General features: G+C 45.4%; 1 protein-coding gene across 1 annotated transcript in view; it reads left to right on the forward strand.

The window, feature by feature from the left end:
* The window catches only part of Fig4 (FIG4 phosphoinositide 5-phosphatase), a 107436-nt gene that overhangs the window by 57463 nt on the left and 37256 nt on the right, over nucleotides 1–12717 (forward strand). Inside the window, exons 16-18 of the mRNA XM_028768995.1 lie at nucleotides 2660–2798; nucleotides 10345–10403; nucleotides 11779–11926. Of these exons, the coding sequence (XP_028624828.1) occupies nucleotides 2660–2798; nucleotides 10345–10403; nucleotides 11779–11926 (346 nt within the window). The remainder of the gene's footprint in view (nucleotides 1–2659; nucleotides 2799–10344; nucleotides 10404–11778; nucleotides 11927–12717) is intronic.

Here is a 12717-nt window from a genome sequence, read left to right on the forward strand (position 1 = left end):
CAAGGCCACACCCACCCAACAAGGCCACACCCACCCAACAAGGCCACCCCTCCTAATAGTTCCACTTCCTACAGGCCACACATTCAAACACATGAATCTATAGATGCCGCTCCTGTTCAACCCACCACAGATGGATTTCCTCAGAAAAGATTGATCAGCTAATGTTCCTTTCAGCAGTGTGAGCACACTCAGCTTGGAAGTCTTTACCACCTTGGTAGGAGTGATTCAGTCCACACTTTGTGGATAAGTAGCAAAGCTGGATTTCTATATGTTCTTTGGTTCTGCCTCTGTCTCTCAGTGTAACTGTGCTTGCTCCTACTGCGCACTGATCTGGGCCATTCTTAGATTTCAGTAGTATTTGTTTTATTAAGTGGTACAAGATGGGTATCTTTCTTTCTTTTTTCTCCCTAACAGTTCAAAATACTATTTATTAGACTGGTAAATAAGTATTATTTATGTTACTGGCAAAAGAGGCTACTTCATCACAAACCTAATACTAGAATAACAGATAATTTAGTTCCAAAATGTTTTTTGGGCAATTAACTTAAAATTATGATATTCAGTCCTATGTCATTTAAATATAATTAGTAATAAAACTTTTTAGTACGTAATGGCCTTTGAACAGCTCCCAGGTGCTCTGCTTTTAAAGCATAACTGAGTGTAGACGCAGGCACTCGCTTGTCCCCACACTGGCCGCACTGCGGAGGGCCAGCTGCTGTTGCACACTTGACCATAACCAAGTGCTACCACCCTGCAGAAGAAAGCTACATTAGTTTACACTTTAAAGTGTCCAGGCAAGCTGGACATAGCGGTGTATGCCTTTGATCCCAGCACCTGAATTCAACCTGGTCTACATAGTGAGTTCCAGGATAGCCAGAGTGACATAGCGAGACCCTGTCTCAAAAAGCCAGGAAAAAAGAGTTCTGGGCTGGAGAGATGGCTCCGAGCACTGGCTACTCTTCAGAGGTCCTCAGTTCAATTTCTAGCAACTCCGTAACTCCATGGCGGTGTACAACTGTCTAAAACTGTAGTACCCTGAGATCCAATGCCCTCTTCTGGTGTGTAGATGTATGTGCAGATAAAACATTCATAAAATAAATAAATCATAAGAAAACAGTATAACAACAACAACAACAATAATAGTAAGCGCCCAGCCAATGCTCAGTCCTGTAAGGTGGCCTTGTAGCCCAAGGTCAGGTGACTGGGCCACCATACAGAGACTTAGTGCTGTGACGGCAGCAGGAACAGCCTCAGGACCTCCCCATGATCTGTGAAGGGTTTATTGTACTCACTAAAATTTTAAGGAAGATGTCGTTATATTTAAGGGGTGAGAGGAACTCATTGAAAACATGGCTGGAAGATGGAAAGCTGCTTTAGGAGGCACTGAGCTATTCTGGGGCACTGTATGGAACGAATTATCAAGGGCCACACGGTTACTACGAGAACAGCGTGTTTGCTTCAGTGCTGTGTGCTGAGACAAAACTTGGGGTGGTGCTGCCTGTGTCATGTAACACTCATTTCCCTCAGCAGATAGATGGAAGGCCCCAAAGACACTCAGCATAGAAATACATCCCTTTCATAGATTACTTTTAGGCTGAAAGGTAAGTGCTGTTTTAACGGAATGCTTCCTGCCAAAGTATTAATCATAGGCGTACATGTTTGACGTTTCCTTTGCTTTTGGGAAAATGATAAGATAGCTCAGTACTGATTTCAGGTGTATATATTCACTGTAGCTGTTAGAAGAAAATACATTTTATTTTCTTGGTCCCGCAGTGGGCACGTCTGCCTCCTTCTTAGTCCTCCGCTTTCAGAAAGAGGTTATCATGAATATCTGCGGAAAACTTGAATATCGAGGGGCAAGAACGGCAAGAAGGAAATGAGGAATGAGGGGATACGGGGAGGGGGAGGAGAAAGTGCAGAACGGAAAGGGCGGGCGTGAGGGACACTTCAGTGGGCGTGTTTACTGGCGAACATGCGGAGGAAAAGGGCACAGGACAAGTGCCAGTCAGCTGTCACTTGATAGTATGGTGTGGGAGGACAGTGTTGAGGCGGTGGGCGCGTTGGGTGAGGCTGTGGTTCATGTGCCGCTGTTAGCATTCTTGTCACTGAGGAGGCCAGTCTTACAGCTGAAACATTGGCAGCACTGTTGTAAACAGCACCTCTGCTGAAGGAAGGGCGCTTGGACCGGGAGCGGTGCAGCTGACTCGGTGGCGGTCACACAGTAGGATTTCTGTAGGAATTGGGTCATTCCCCCCACCCCCACCCCCACCTCCATAGCTCTGCTTGTCTTTAGGTGTGGTGTTTACTGGACGTAAGCTAATAAATCCTGAGGGCACGTTTTTTATTTTAACAATAAAACCACTCTAAATATTGTGTGACTTTTAAGCTAACATTCAAGAAGCAGTCTCTGTCCCCTGTCCCCTGTGCTATGAGAGGCTCAGGTGAGAGAGAAGCATCAATCAGAAGCAAGGCTTTTAGTCTCTTCAGAATGTGCATGACTTAGTCAGTGTATGTGTGTATGAAATCTGAAATATAAATGTGTCTTCTTTAGAGATCTGTTTTAGGAAGCTACAGTTGGGCCCATATCATCTGAGATGTCCTCCTGGGCAAACTGCATCAGTAATGGGTTTTCTGAAATCTATATGTTTTTGCTTTTTAGATGCTGATAGACAAGATTCCATCAACCTGTTCTTGGGTGTTTTCCATCCCACAGAAGGGAAGCCTCATCTCTGGGAACTCCCCACAGACTTTTACCTGCATCACAAAAACACCATGAGCCTTTTACCCCCCAGGAGGAGGTGAGTATCTGGCCCCCCTAGTCTACCACGGAAACCCGGGGGTGGCACTGGGTTGAATAACGGTTGTATGACGTGAGCACATAGCGTGAAGCTCAGTCTTAGCATGTGTGCTGTGGCTTGGTGACGTCTGGCCAATCATGATTGGCAGCTGGTTGTCCTGCATGGTCCCTGGAATCCGGGTACATCTCCAGGATGTATCAGGATGGACGATGTGGTGCACAGCCCCTAAAGCCAGCAACTGTATTCTTGAATGTTTCCTACAACTGAGAAAGAAATCCAAGACTGAGGAGTCTGTCTTGGACTGTGGCAGCTGAGCAGTGCTTACTTTGTTACATTAAAGTCGCAAAATGTTTTCCAATGTTCTCTCTTCCAACATAAATAGCTCTGGGTTAATTGTCCAAACAGGACCCAGAGCAGTGGCTATTGGCAGATAATCAGTCCTGCCAATCCGGCCTTCTGGAGGTATTCACCAGTGCAGGCCACTTGCTTATAGTTTAAATCAGCTGTAATACTCTCAAACGAGCCATGCCTGGAGGCACTTGCCTTTGATCTTGGAGCTGTGCATGGAGGTATTTGCCTTGGATCGTAGCACTAATGTGGCTAAGGTGCTGGGATTGCTGCAAGTTTAGACCAGCCTGGCCTCCAGAGTGGTGTGCGTTAACTGTTAGCCTATAAGATTTTTCTGAAAAGAGCAGTTTCCCCAGAGCGGTTTAATATGGTATCAGTTTAATATGGTACGTGTTGTGTGAATTTGAGTTGGAGTTTCTATAGCTGTGTGGCGTTAGCCGATTTCTGTGACCTCTCTGACCCTCATTTTCCTCGTGTGCAAGACGTGAATGGCTGGGTGCACACCCCACAGTCGTCATGAGAACTGAGCTACCAGGCTCCTTCATGTGCCTTCCTAAGGGAGGCGGGCCGTGGCTCGTTTTCCCTGAAAGCACGTAGTGACATCAGATCTCCCATAGTGCTCTCTTCTCGCAGCCTCTGGTGGATACAGCACAGTTGCCTTAACCGTACTCTGAATTATTGCCAGCCTGTGCTCGTTGTGAGCACAGACCACAGACAATCAAAGCGCTAATGCTGGAAATGTCTGTGCTGCTGCAAGAGTGTTTAAACTTGTGCTCATTGGCTCATTTTAGAATAAATACCTTAATTCATGAGTGTTCTCTCTCAGTGAAGCTCTGTGTGTTTTAAAATTACAGCTATTGTTAATAAATGAGTATTCATTACCAATCTTACCGACAAAAATTGTGAATTAATTATGATTTATGAAGTGTGTGTAAACATCTGCACTTAGCTTCGCTGGTAATTGACCAGAGGTAAATATGGTTGGTTTCTGAAATGTTGTATTACCCAGTACCGAAACAGTTAATGCACACAGAAGCAACGGACACCCATTCTCTGCTGCAGCTGGGACGATGATTGTTTACAGGTGTAAAGCTGCCCGCTTACCTGGTTACATAGGTGAAGCGGATGGTTTGGGGGCCTATGTGTGGGAACAAAAGGGAGGCGGTGTTACAGCCCAGAGCCTAAAATAGGAAACTGAGGTACAGAGACTGTGCTGTGGCTGAGACTGTTCAGCACGGGTAGTTACAACCCAGTAGTTTCTGACATGGAAAACACTGTTTTATCGAGGTGGCTCATGGGGCTCTGCTGCACTTGCTTATCCGCTGCGGTATCAGACAGAGCCAGTTTGATTTAAGTCACCAATCGACACTGCTCATAAACAGAGCTTGTCACTTTAAGATGTGGTTAGTGTTAGGTTGGGATAGTTTACTGTCACTGAGCTATATAGGTGATTTTGATGACTGTTAAATCGGGATAATTCCCAACATAAATGAACAGTTAAACCAGAGGCGATATCAGACAAGAGCGTGGGGCTCAGCCTGGCTCACGTGGTGCTGAGTTCGAATCTTGAGAACTGGCACCGGTGTGGTTACTTACCCCTGAGACTCTGTTTTCCCATCAGTAGAAAGGAGATGGCACTAGATCTTACAAGGCTTTTAATTAACTAATTAATTATTCTCTCATTTATTATATCTGATTGCAGTTTCCCCTCCCTCCTCTCCTCTCAGTCTCTCTCACCTCCTCTCTCCTCCAGATCCATTCCTCCTCCATTTCTCTTCAGAACAGGGCAGTCCTCCTAGGGATGTCTACTGGACATGGCATCACAAGTCACAATCAGACTAGTCCCCTGCCCTTATATTAAGGCCAGAAGAGGCACCCCAGCAGGAGAAGAAGAGTCCCAGGAGCAGGCAAAAGAGTCAGAGACATCCCCGCTTCCATGTTAGCAGTCCCACAGGAAGACACAGCGACACAACCATTACATTGTTGCGGGAGGTATTTAATAATGACGGCATTCAGTCTGGCTTTTCTTAATCAGCCGCCATGTTTCCGACTAGCCTAGGCCTGCAGCCAGGAGCAGAGGCGTACTGCCGCTGCTCAGCTCAGGCCGTCTGCTCAGGCGGTCAGACACACCAGCCCTGCCACCCACGAGATGCCAGCGTGGGAGATGGCTCTGCCAATCTTCCTCACTGTCTCCACAATGCTTGGCTGAGCCCAGACCATCCCGCCATCCACGCGGGCTCGGTACAAAAGAGACTCTAATGCTTAGATTATCCAGAGGCTTTATATATTTGGTAATGCTCAATAACAAGATGCCCACACAATCAGAGGTGTAACCCCAACCTAGATATACCAACTTCCTTTGACTGCTAGCGACAGGCGCACGTCCACTTCCATATTCCCCTCTCTCTCGTCTCTCTCTCTCTCCCTTCTTCCTTCTTTCCTCTTCCTCTCCTTCCTCTTCCTCTCCTTTCTCCTCCCACCTTAGCTTCTCCCAACTTGCAGGGAAAATTTCCTGTTATATTACATGTATGCAGAGGACCTAGTAAGTCAGACCATGCAGACTCTGTGATTACTGCTTCAGTCTCGTGAGGCCCTCTGAACCTTGCTTAGTTAATCCTGTGGGCCACGTTCTTACGGGGCTCTTGACTCCTCTGTTCTAACTGTTCTTATCCCCCTCTGACAAGAGTCCCCAAGCTCCACTTGCTGTTTGGCTGTGAGTCTCTGCATCTGCTCTCAGCTGCCCGATGAAGCTCTCTGATGGCATTTGGGCACAGCATCAGTCTGTGACTATAGAAGAATATCATTAGGAACTATTTCATTGACTTTTTTCCCCCAGTTGTATTTGGGTCTATCGTAGGTCTCTGAGCGCGTTAGCCTCCGGTTCCTGGCCCTCCAGGCAGCGTCAGGGTCTCAAGCTGTATCAGTCATTGGTTGGCCTTCCCATGTCTGTGCCACCTTTACCCCAGCACATCGTTCAGGCAGGACAAATTGTAGGTTGAAGGTTTTGTGGCTGACTGGTGTCCCAGTCCCTCTGGAAGCCTGCTTGGTTACAGGAGACGGCCATTATGCATAAGTGAGAAACACAAGCATGGAGGAACCGGACCCTGGCACACCTCCCGGCAGTTGACACCCGAGTCACCTTTCTCAGTCAGTCAACTGCTCTGATTTGCTTCCTTATCAGGAGAACTGCCTCCCTGGGCATCAGATGAGATCATTTCAAACCTTGGCACACAGCGAGTCCTGCTGCCGTGCGTGTTGCTCTTGTCCTCTAAGCTTTTACTAAAACTCATACAGGATGTCCATAAAACCTGGAAACCTGGGCACTGTTTCATCATTTGTGTGATGCAATAACAGTGCACACTTGATTATGTATTCAGCTGTGGTTTCAAACTTGGTGGCTGTCCTGTTCTTATACTGTGTTTACCAATGATGTAATGTTTTTACTGATAACAGGGAGGGACTAGAACCCACTCTAGTAACGGCCTCTGTTACTCTGAACCCCACCTGTGTTGGAGTGCTCAAACCATTTGCTGAACCTTTGCTCAAAGCCTGGTCAATATGTCATGTATGACCTCAGATGCCAGTGAAGTGTTTACACAGTCCCCAGCCTGTCTTTAGATATTACACATTAACTATTTCATTTAATTTTAAAGTTGGGAGATTTTCTGGTCCCGCTCACAGTCTGGTATATGAGCTTCCTGTCTATCCAGAGTCGCCATCTTTCCTATGTTTGGCAAGCCTAGGTTTGTGCCCCCGTAAGGAGCTGGTTGTTGGCACTATCACTTACACACTTGTTTCTCGCCTTGTGCCAAGATCTACTTCACTGACATCTTCTATGCGGACCCTCCTCAGCCCACCATGCCCTGTGAGTTCCAGTTGATATTAAGGTCTATCCTAAGTTTGTGGCCATGTCTGCGGTAGTGGTCACAGGTTGGCCTGATTTTTGCCAGTGATTGTGGGACCTGTGGGCCACCTCTCGTGTCTACGGGCTCTGCTCCCCATTGAGTGTGAGATGACTTCCTTACTGTAGCTGTTCTCAGCATTGCTCCCGATGTGCTAGAAGCACCGGATCCTTAACTGGTCACACGGCCATATGGTCACCATCCTGGTCATGCAATAGTAAGTCTACACTTTGAGTCGTTAAGTGCACCCTTGTTATTAGCTAATACTCCTGTCATATTAAGAAGTCTATAAAATACTTCTTCAGATGTAATCAGCTGGTCATCTTTATCTCATCTTGGATGAAGAATGCTGAGTAAAATCTGTGGTGTGCCGTCTTACAGCCATCCATCCAACACCGTGGGGCTTCCTGGTTGGGATGTGTTAGCAGTTGCAGGTCTTAAGGATGCTCCTGCCTTGTGTGTGGTTCACAGATACTGGCTTCTTTGTTCATGTTCATATATTGTGTTTCTAGGAACTCTGAGGGAGCTAGGAGAGTTAAAGATGACCCATCTTAAATTTCCCTTTGATCAAAGTAACCCAGTGGAATTCAGCACTCTCACTACTAGAGACTGAAAGGAAAAGAATGGTTTTCGGGGTATTGTACACAAAGGAAGAAGTTCTCCAACACTGTCTCCTGTTCTGTGGTCCCTCGCCCCAAGGCAGTTTCATGCCCTGTGCAGACATCTCTGTGAGCGAATGTGCCTGGCGACAGATGGAGGCATAACATTGTCCCTGGCCTCGTTTGGCCTCTCAGCCTCTCTGTCTCAGTCCATCCTCTCCAGGGCATGTCTTTCCATGGGCCCCATTATTTCTGAGACATATCCAGGACCTAGGTTTTTCAGAAAATATTCTTAAATCCTTTTATATTACTTAAGGAAATGCACTCTAGTAATATGGTTTTAAAACCTGTGGCCTGGTCTCAACTCACTGAAACAAAGGGATTTCTTAATTCTAGTTGTCCCTTTGTCTTAGTTAACTTTTCTGTCACTGTGAAGAGACATTATGACCAAGGCAGCTTGTAAAATAAAGCAAGTCATTTAATTGGGGCTTACTTACGATTTCAGAAACCGAGTCTGTGACCATCATGGCAGGGAAGATGGCAGCAGGCAGGCAGGCAGGCAGAGCAGTAGCTGAGAGCTTATATCTGATTCACAGCAGGAGGCAGACAGAGAGGGGTGAAGAGAGGGGGAGAGGGAGAGGACAAGAGACAGGGAGAGCAGGGAGACTGAGCCTCTCCTGGGCTTTTGAAACTTCAAACCCCTCCTACAGTGACATACCTCCTCCAACAAGACCACCTGTAATGTTTCCTAAAACAGTTCATCAACCGGAAACCAAGCGTTCAAATATATGAGCCTGTGGGGACCATTCCCATCCAAAGCACCACATCTGAATAGTGTGTTCTACATTAACACTCATTCCTTAGATAATGCTTGCTTCTTTTCCCTAAGCATGCAAATTGTAAGCAACATAGTTTTAGTGAGTTCCTTATAGATTGTCTGATATCTTCTCTACTGTCTTCCTTTGCCTGGGTTAAGTCATCAGAGTAGAAGATACACATACTCCATCTTATGTGCACTGGGCCCCGTCACACCCCACCTTTCTAACAGGTGACCTGTGTCTTTCTCTGACCTAATTCTCTGCCTTAAAAAGTAAATGGAATTAGTATAAATGTGGCTTATTTGAATGTGAATTTATCTTTTTAGGTTACTCACAACCTATTTCTACGGAAAATTTGATTCTTTAGCTTTGCTGGGACTGAGGTCTCCTCGGTTGCCTTGTAGTTGTTGGGATCTGTGTTCCTCTCGCTTTGGGACATCGGGAATTAGTTTAACCACTTCGGATGAAGTAAGATTCGGATCCCACCCACTCCAGTCACTTGACTAGAGATGGTCTACTGCTTACTTCTTTCCTCCGCTGTACGTGCTCCCTCTTACCTGTGTGGTGGTGTTTGCAGCATGGCTCTTTGAACACCTAGGGCAGTGTCTGATACAGTGTAAGTGATCCATAAATGTTGAGCAATTGAGTTAAGTCCCTACAAGCAGCAAGCTTATCTCTTCTCTGTTCTTTTTATGTTCCTGGGTCTTGCAGTTGAGAAAGCAGCTTGGAAAAGGTTCTTCAGTATCACCCAGTGGCTTGTAAAAATATCAAGAATCCTGGGCCAGTCTTCTGACTCAGATTTTATTTGTAGAAAGGCCAAGGAATAACTAGGCACACAAGATTTGAACAAAAAACCCAATCAGACTCCAGGAAGCCTTTTCCTCTGACAGCACCACTCACAGACCAGTGTTCCAGGCCTCCTGCCTCTCTGTCTATCCTTCCCAGTGGGTTCAGCTGCCATCTCTAGGGAATACCCCGCCTGTAGCATTTGGACGCTCTGCCATTTTGTTTTTTCATAATTAGGAATACTCAGGATCATAATCTAAGCATTTTTATCCTTTAAAACCAATCATATTAACTTTTCTTTGTAGTATTTTGGGCTATAGGCTTTATTTTTAAACTATTGGAACTCTGACTTTCTTTTAAATTTGTATGTATTATTTCACTTTCTAGCTCGTACAGATTTTGACAGAGCTCTTTCTTCTCCTGGAATCTCTATTTCATTAGAATTTGATATACATTTAAATTCTGGGTCTCAGGTCTTGTTCCAGTTCTTTCTATATATGTCAGAGATGAGTCTCCCAGCAGAAGGCCAGACAGTTGGAGTTCCCTACCCCGAAGCTGGCCTGTGCACATAGAGGTCTGTGTTCTCATCTAAAACGAACAGCGCATGTTGTGCCCTAAGGAAACTTGTTTCCAGAACTATCCCAGTTACTCCTTGATGATTTCATTGTCCTGCTTCATTAACTACACACTCATCCCACTGCAGCAGAAAAGCAACCTTAGCTCTCAATGACTAGACTTGGGGCATAGCGCTCTGTTCTCTGGGTGACACTGTCTTTACAGGAGTAACCTTGTGTCTGCAGAGTTTACGAGGATCTGTTTTTTTAACTAAAACTAAACAAGAACAGAGTATCTTGGCATTTCGCAAATCTCTGGTGGAGATGAAGCAGGAAAGGCACGAGAAGCGATTCAGCATATGAAGACCTACTATGTCCAAAGCAGTTCAGTGTATGAAGACCTATTATGTCCAAAGCGCTCCAAATGTGTTATCACAGGAGAAGAAAGGAGCTTTAAGGAGAAGGCCAAGGTTTTTATTTGGTGACTTATAGAAAACCAGCATTTATGTTTGGTCCCCCTGTCCCTTTGACTATTGCAGTTATACTTACTGGTGGACACCAGAGGTGGTGAAGCATTTGCCCCTGCCTTACGATGAAGGTGAGTACCTGCCTCTCTCTCACAGTTTCTATCATGTATTTTGAGGCTGTGCCTAAAAAGGCTTAAAGCATGAAAGCTTTTGATGCGCTGTCTTATAGAAAGACACTGACTCATTATTATGTTGCTGTTTTGCTAGGGGACCGTACGTCTCGTAGCATATTCTAGGAGGAGATGATTGTACTTCCTTTTATCTGAGCAGGCCCCGGCCCCGTGCTGTGCCTTATACTTATTAGATAAGCTGTGCAAACATTTGGTTGACATAATGATTCATTTTGCATTAGGACTGATTATATTACATATTAAATTTTTCTGTGATGTTTTGAAGAGATGGAGAGGAAATAAGGATACATTTATAAGCAGAAATTAAATTTTTTCTATAGTTAAGCAGCAAAAAGGTACATATATGTATATATACATATATATGTATGTATGTATATTCCAATCACATTGAAACCAAATTTTATTCATGTGTGAGAAAGGCAGGAGAAATTTTATAAAGGAATACACTAAAATGTACTGTACATTAGAATAGCGTTTCCAAGTTGAAGTAGATGGAGTGGAGTCCCCACTCTGTGGCTCTATTGGTAATTTATTATTTTGACCTTGAACAACAAGTTTGCCATTTGTAAAAGTATAGCAGGTCATGAGTCTATAATCTATGCTCCTGCATCTGAACTTTGGGTGGAGAAGTTCAGAACAGGCTATCAAGGTTACTAAATTATTAATTCATCTCCCAAGTATGTGCAACTTGGAACTCTGGACAAAATCATTAATAATATTGCTAAGGTGGATTGGTTGTTTTAGAGAAAGGAAAACACTTTATTTATTTTATGTTTGTATGGCCATGTACCCGTATGGTGGATCTGTGCCGAGGAACACGTGTGGAGATCAGGGAATCCTTCATGCGGGTTCCCAGATGGAGCTCACATCGTTAGATTTGGCTGCAAAGCGCTTTACCCACTGAGCCTCCAGCCTGGCTTGGACAGGACTTTACCCATGAGTAGGATCAATAGGATGTGAACGGCAGCAGAGATTTAGTGAAGAGCTGCAGTTCGTTTGAGTAAGGTAGGCTGTGGCAGGGAGGGATTGAAGAGCAAAAATTAAGGGAACGAGTCATTAAATTTCTGAAGTAACTCTGCCCCTACCTTGGACTTCCAAGGGCTCTCGAGCTGTTATGGACAGATCTGCACTGTTTGTTGTGTGGGAGTAATACTGTAGTTCCTGAGCACTACTGGCACTGGAGCCAGGAAAGCCCAGTCAGTGCTGTGTCCACACAGGCTGTGACGAGGCCGTCTATGGACGCTGGTGGTGTTGCACACATGTGTGCTGGAGGTACTCTACTGGTGATTTAGTGACAGCAAGTTGTGTTTCTCAGTTATCTGTGCTGCAAACTTAAAGAAGTTGATGGTGAAGAAATTCCACCGATGGGAAGAAGAGATTGATATTCACAATGAGTTCTTCCGGCCCTATGAATTGAGTAGTTTTGATGACACCTTTTGCTTGGCCATGACAAGTTCAGCACGGTATGTCGTGGGTTCCTCAAAACTGTAAGCACCGGGAAACTCACATTTCTCTAGTTCACAGAGGTAGGTCTGTTCTGCAAGCTGCTCAGAGATGGGGCCCCAGTCAGAACGTCTCCTGTGATGGGGAGCCCGGCACGGCAGCTCCCTCGTTACCAACTGGGTTAATTGCTCTTATTGATAAATTGAATCTCTCCCCTGCTGGCCTAATTTGCCATTTGGAATCAACTCAGTATTTTTTACTCCCCTTCCCTCCTTTCCCCTCCCCCACCCCTCCCTCTCACTTCTTCCCTCCCTCCCCTCCCCTCCTGTCCCACCCTTCCTCCTAGCGGTGTGTTAGTAGCTAAGTCAGTGTAACTCAAGCTTATCCAATGCGGATTTTCTCCACAAGGCTCATCGCAGGCAGGCTTCTTATTGTTAGAAACACTAAATAGCCACAGCCTTGTGCTCAGGGACCGTTTTAAACAGCAAGATGGCCAACAGAAAATACACACAAATGTGAGAATGTAGCCCTGAATAGATGGCTTAAAGGACACTCATTACAGTGAGAGCAAACTAAAGACCGAGCCCACGGTCAGGCCTGCTGAACCTCTCCTGAGCATGAGAACTGGACTCGGGCTTGCTCTGCTCCTTACAAACACGTGCCTGGGAGTGCCTGTAACAGCACGGGAGTGGGGGATTGTGGCTACACATACATTTTAGTGAGTAAGCAAATTCACACTCTGCAGACACTTTCTTCTTCTTCTTCTTCTTCTTCTTCTTCTTCTTCTTCTTCTTCTTCTTCTTCTTCTTCT

Source organism: Grammomys surdaster, unplaced genomic scaffold (genome assembly GCF_004785775.1).
Source record: "Grammomys surdaster isolate TR1022 unplaced genomic scaffold, NIH_TR_1.0 190, whole genome shotgun sequence".
Lineage (NCBI taxonomy): Eukaryota > Metazoa > Chordata > Mammalia > Rodentia > Muridae > Grammomys > Grammomys surdaster.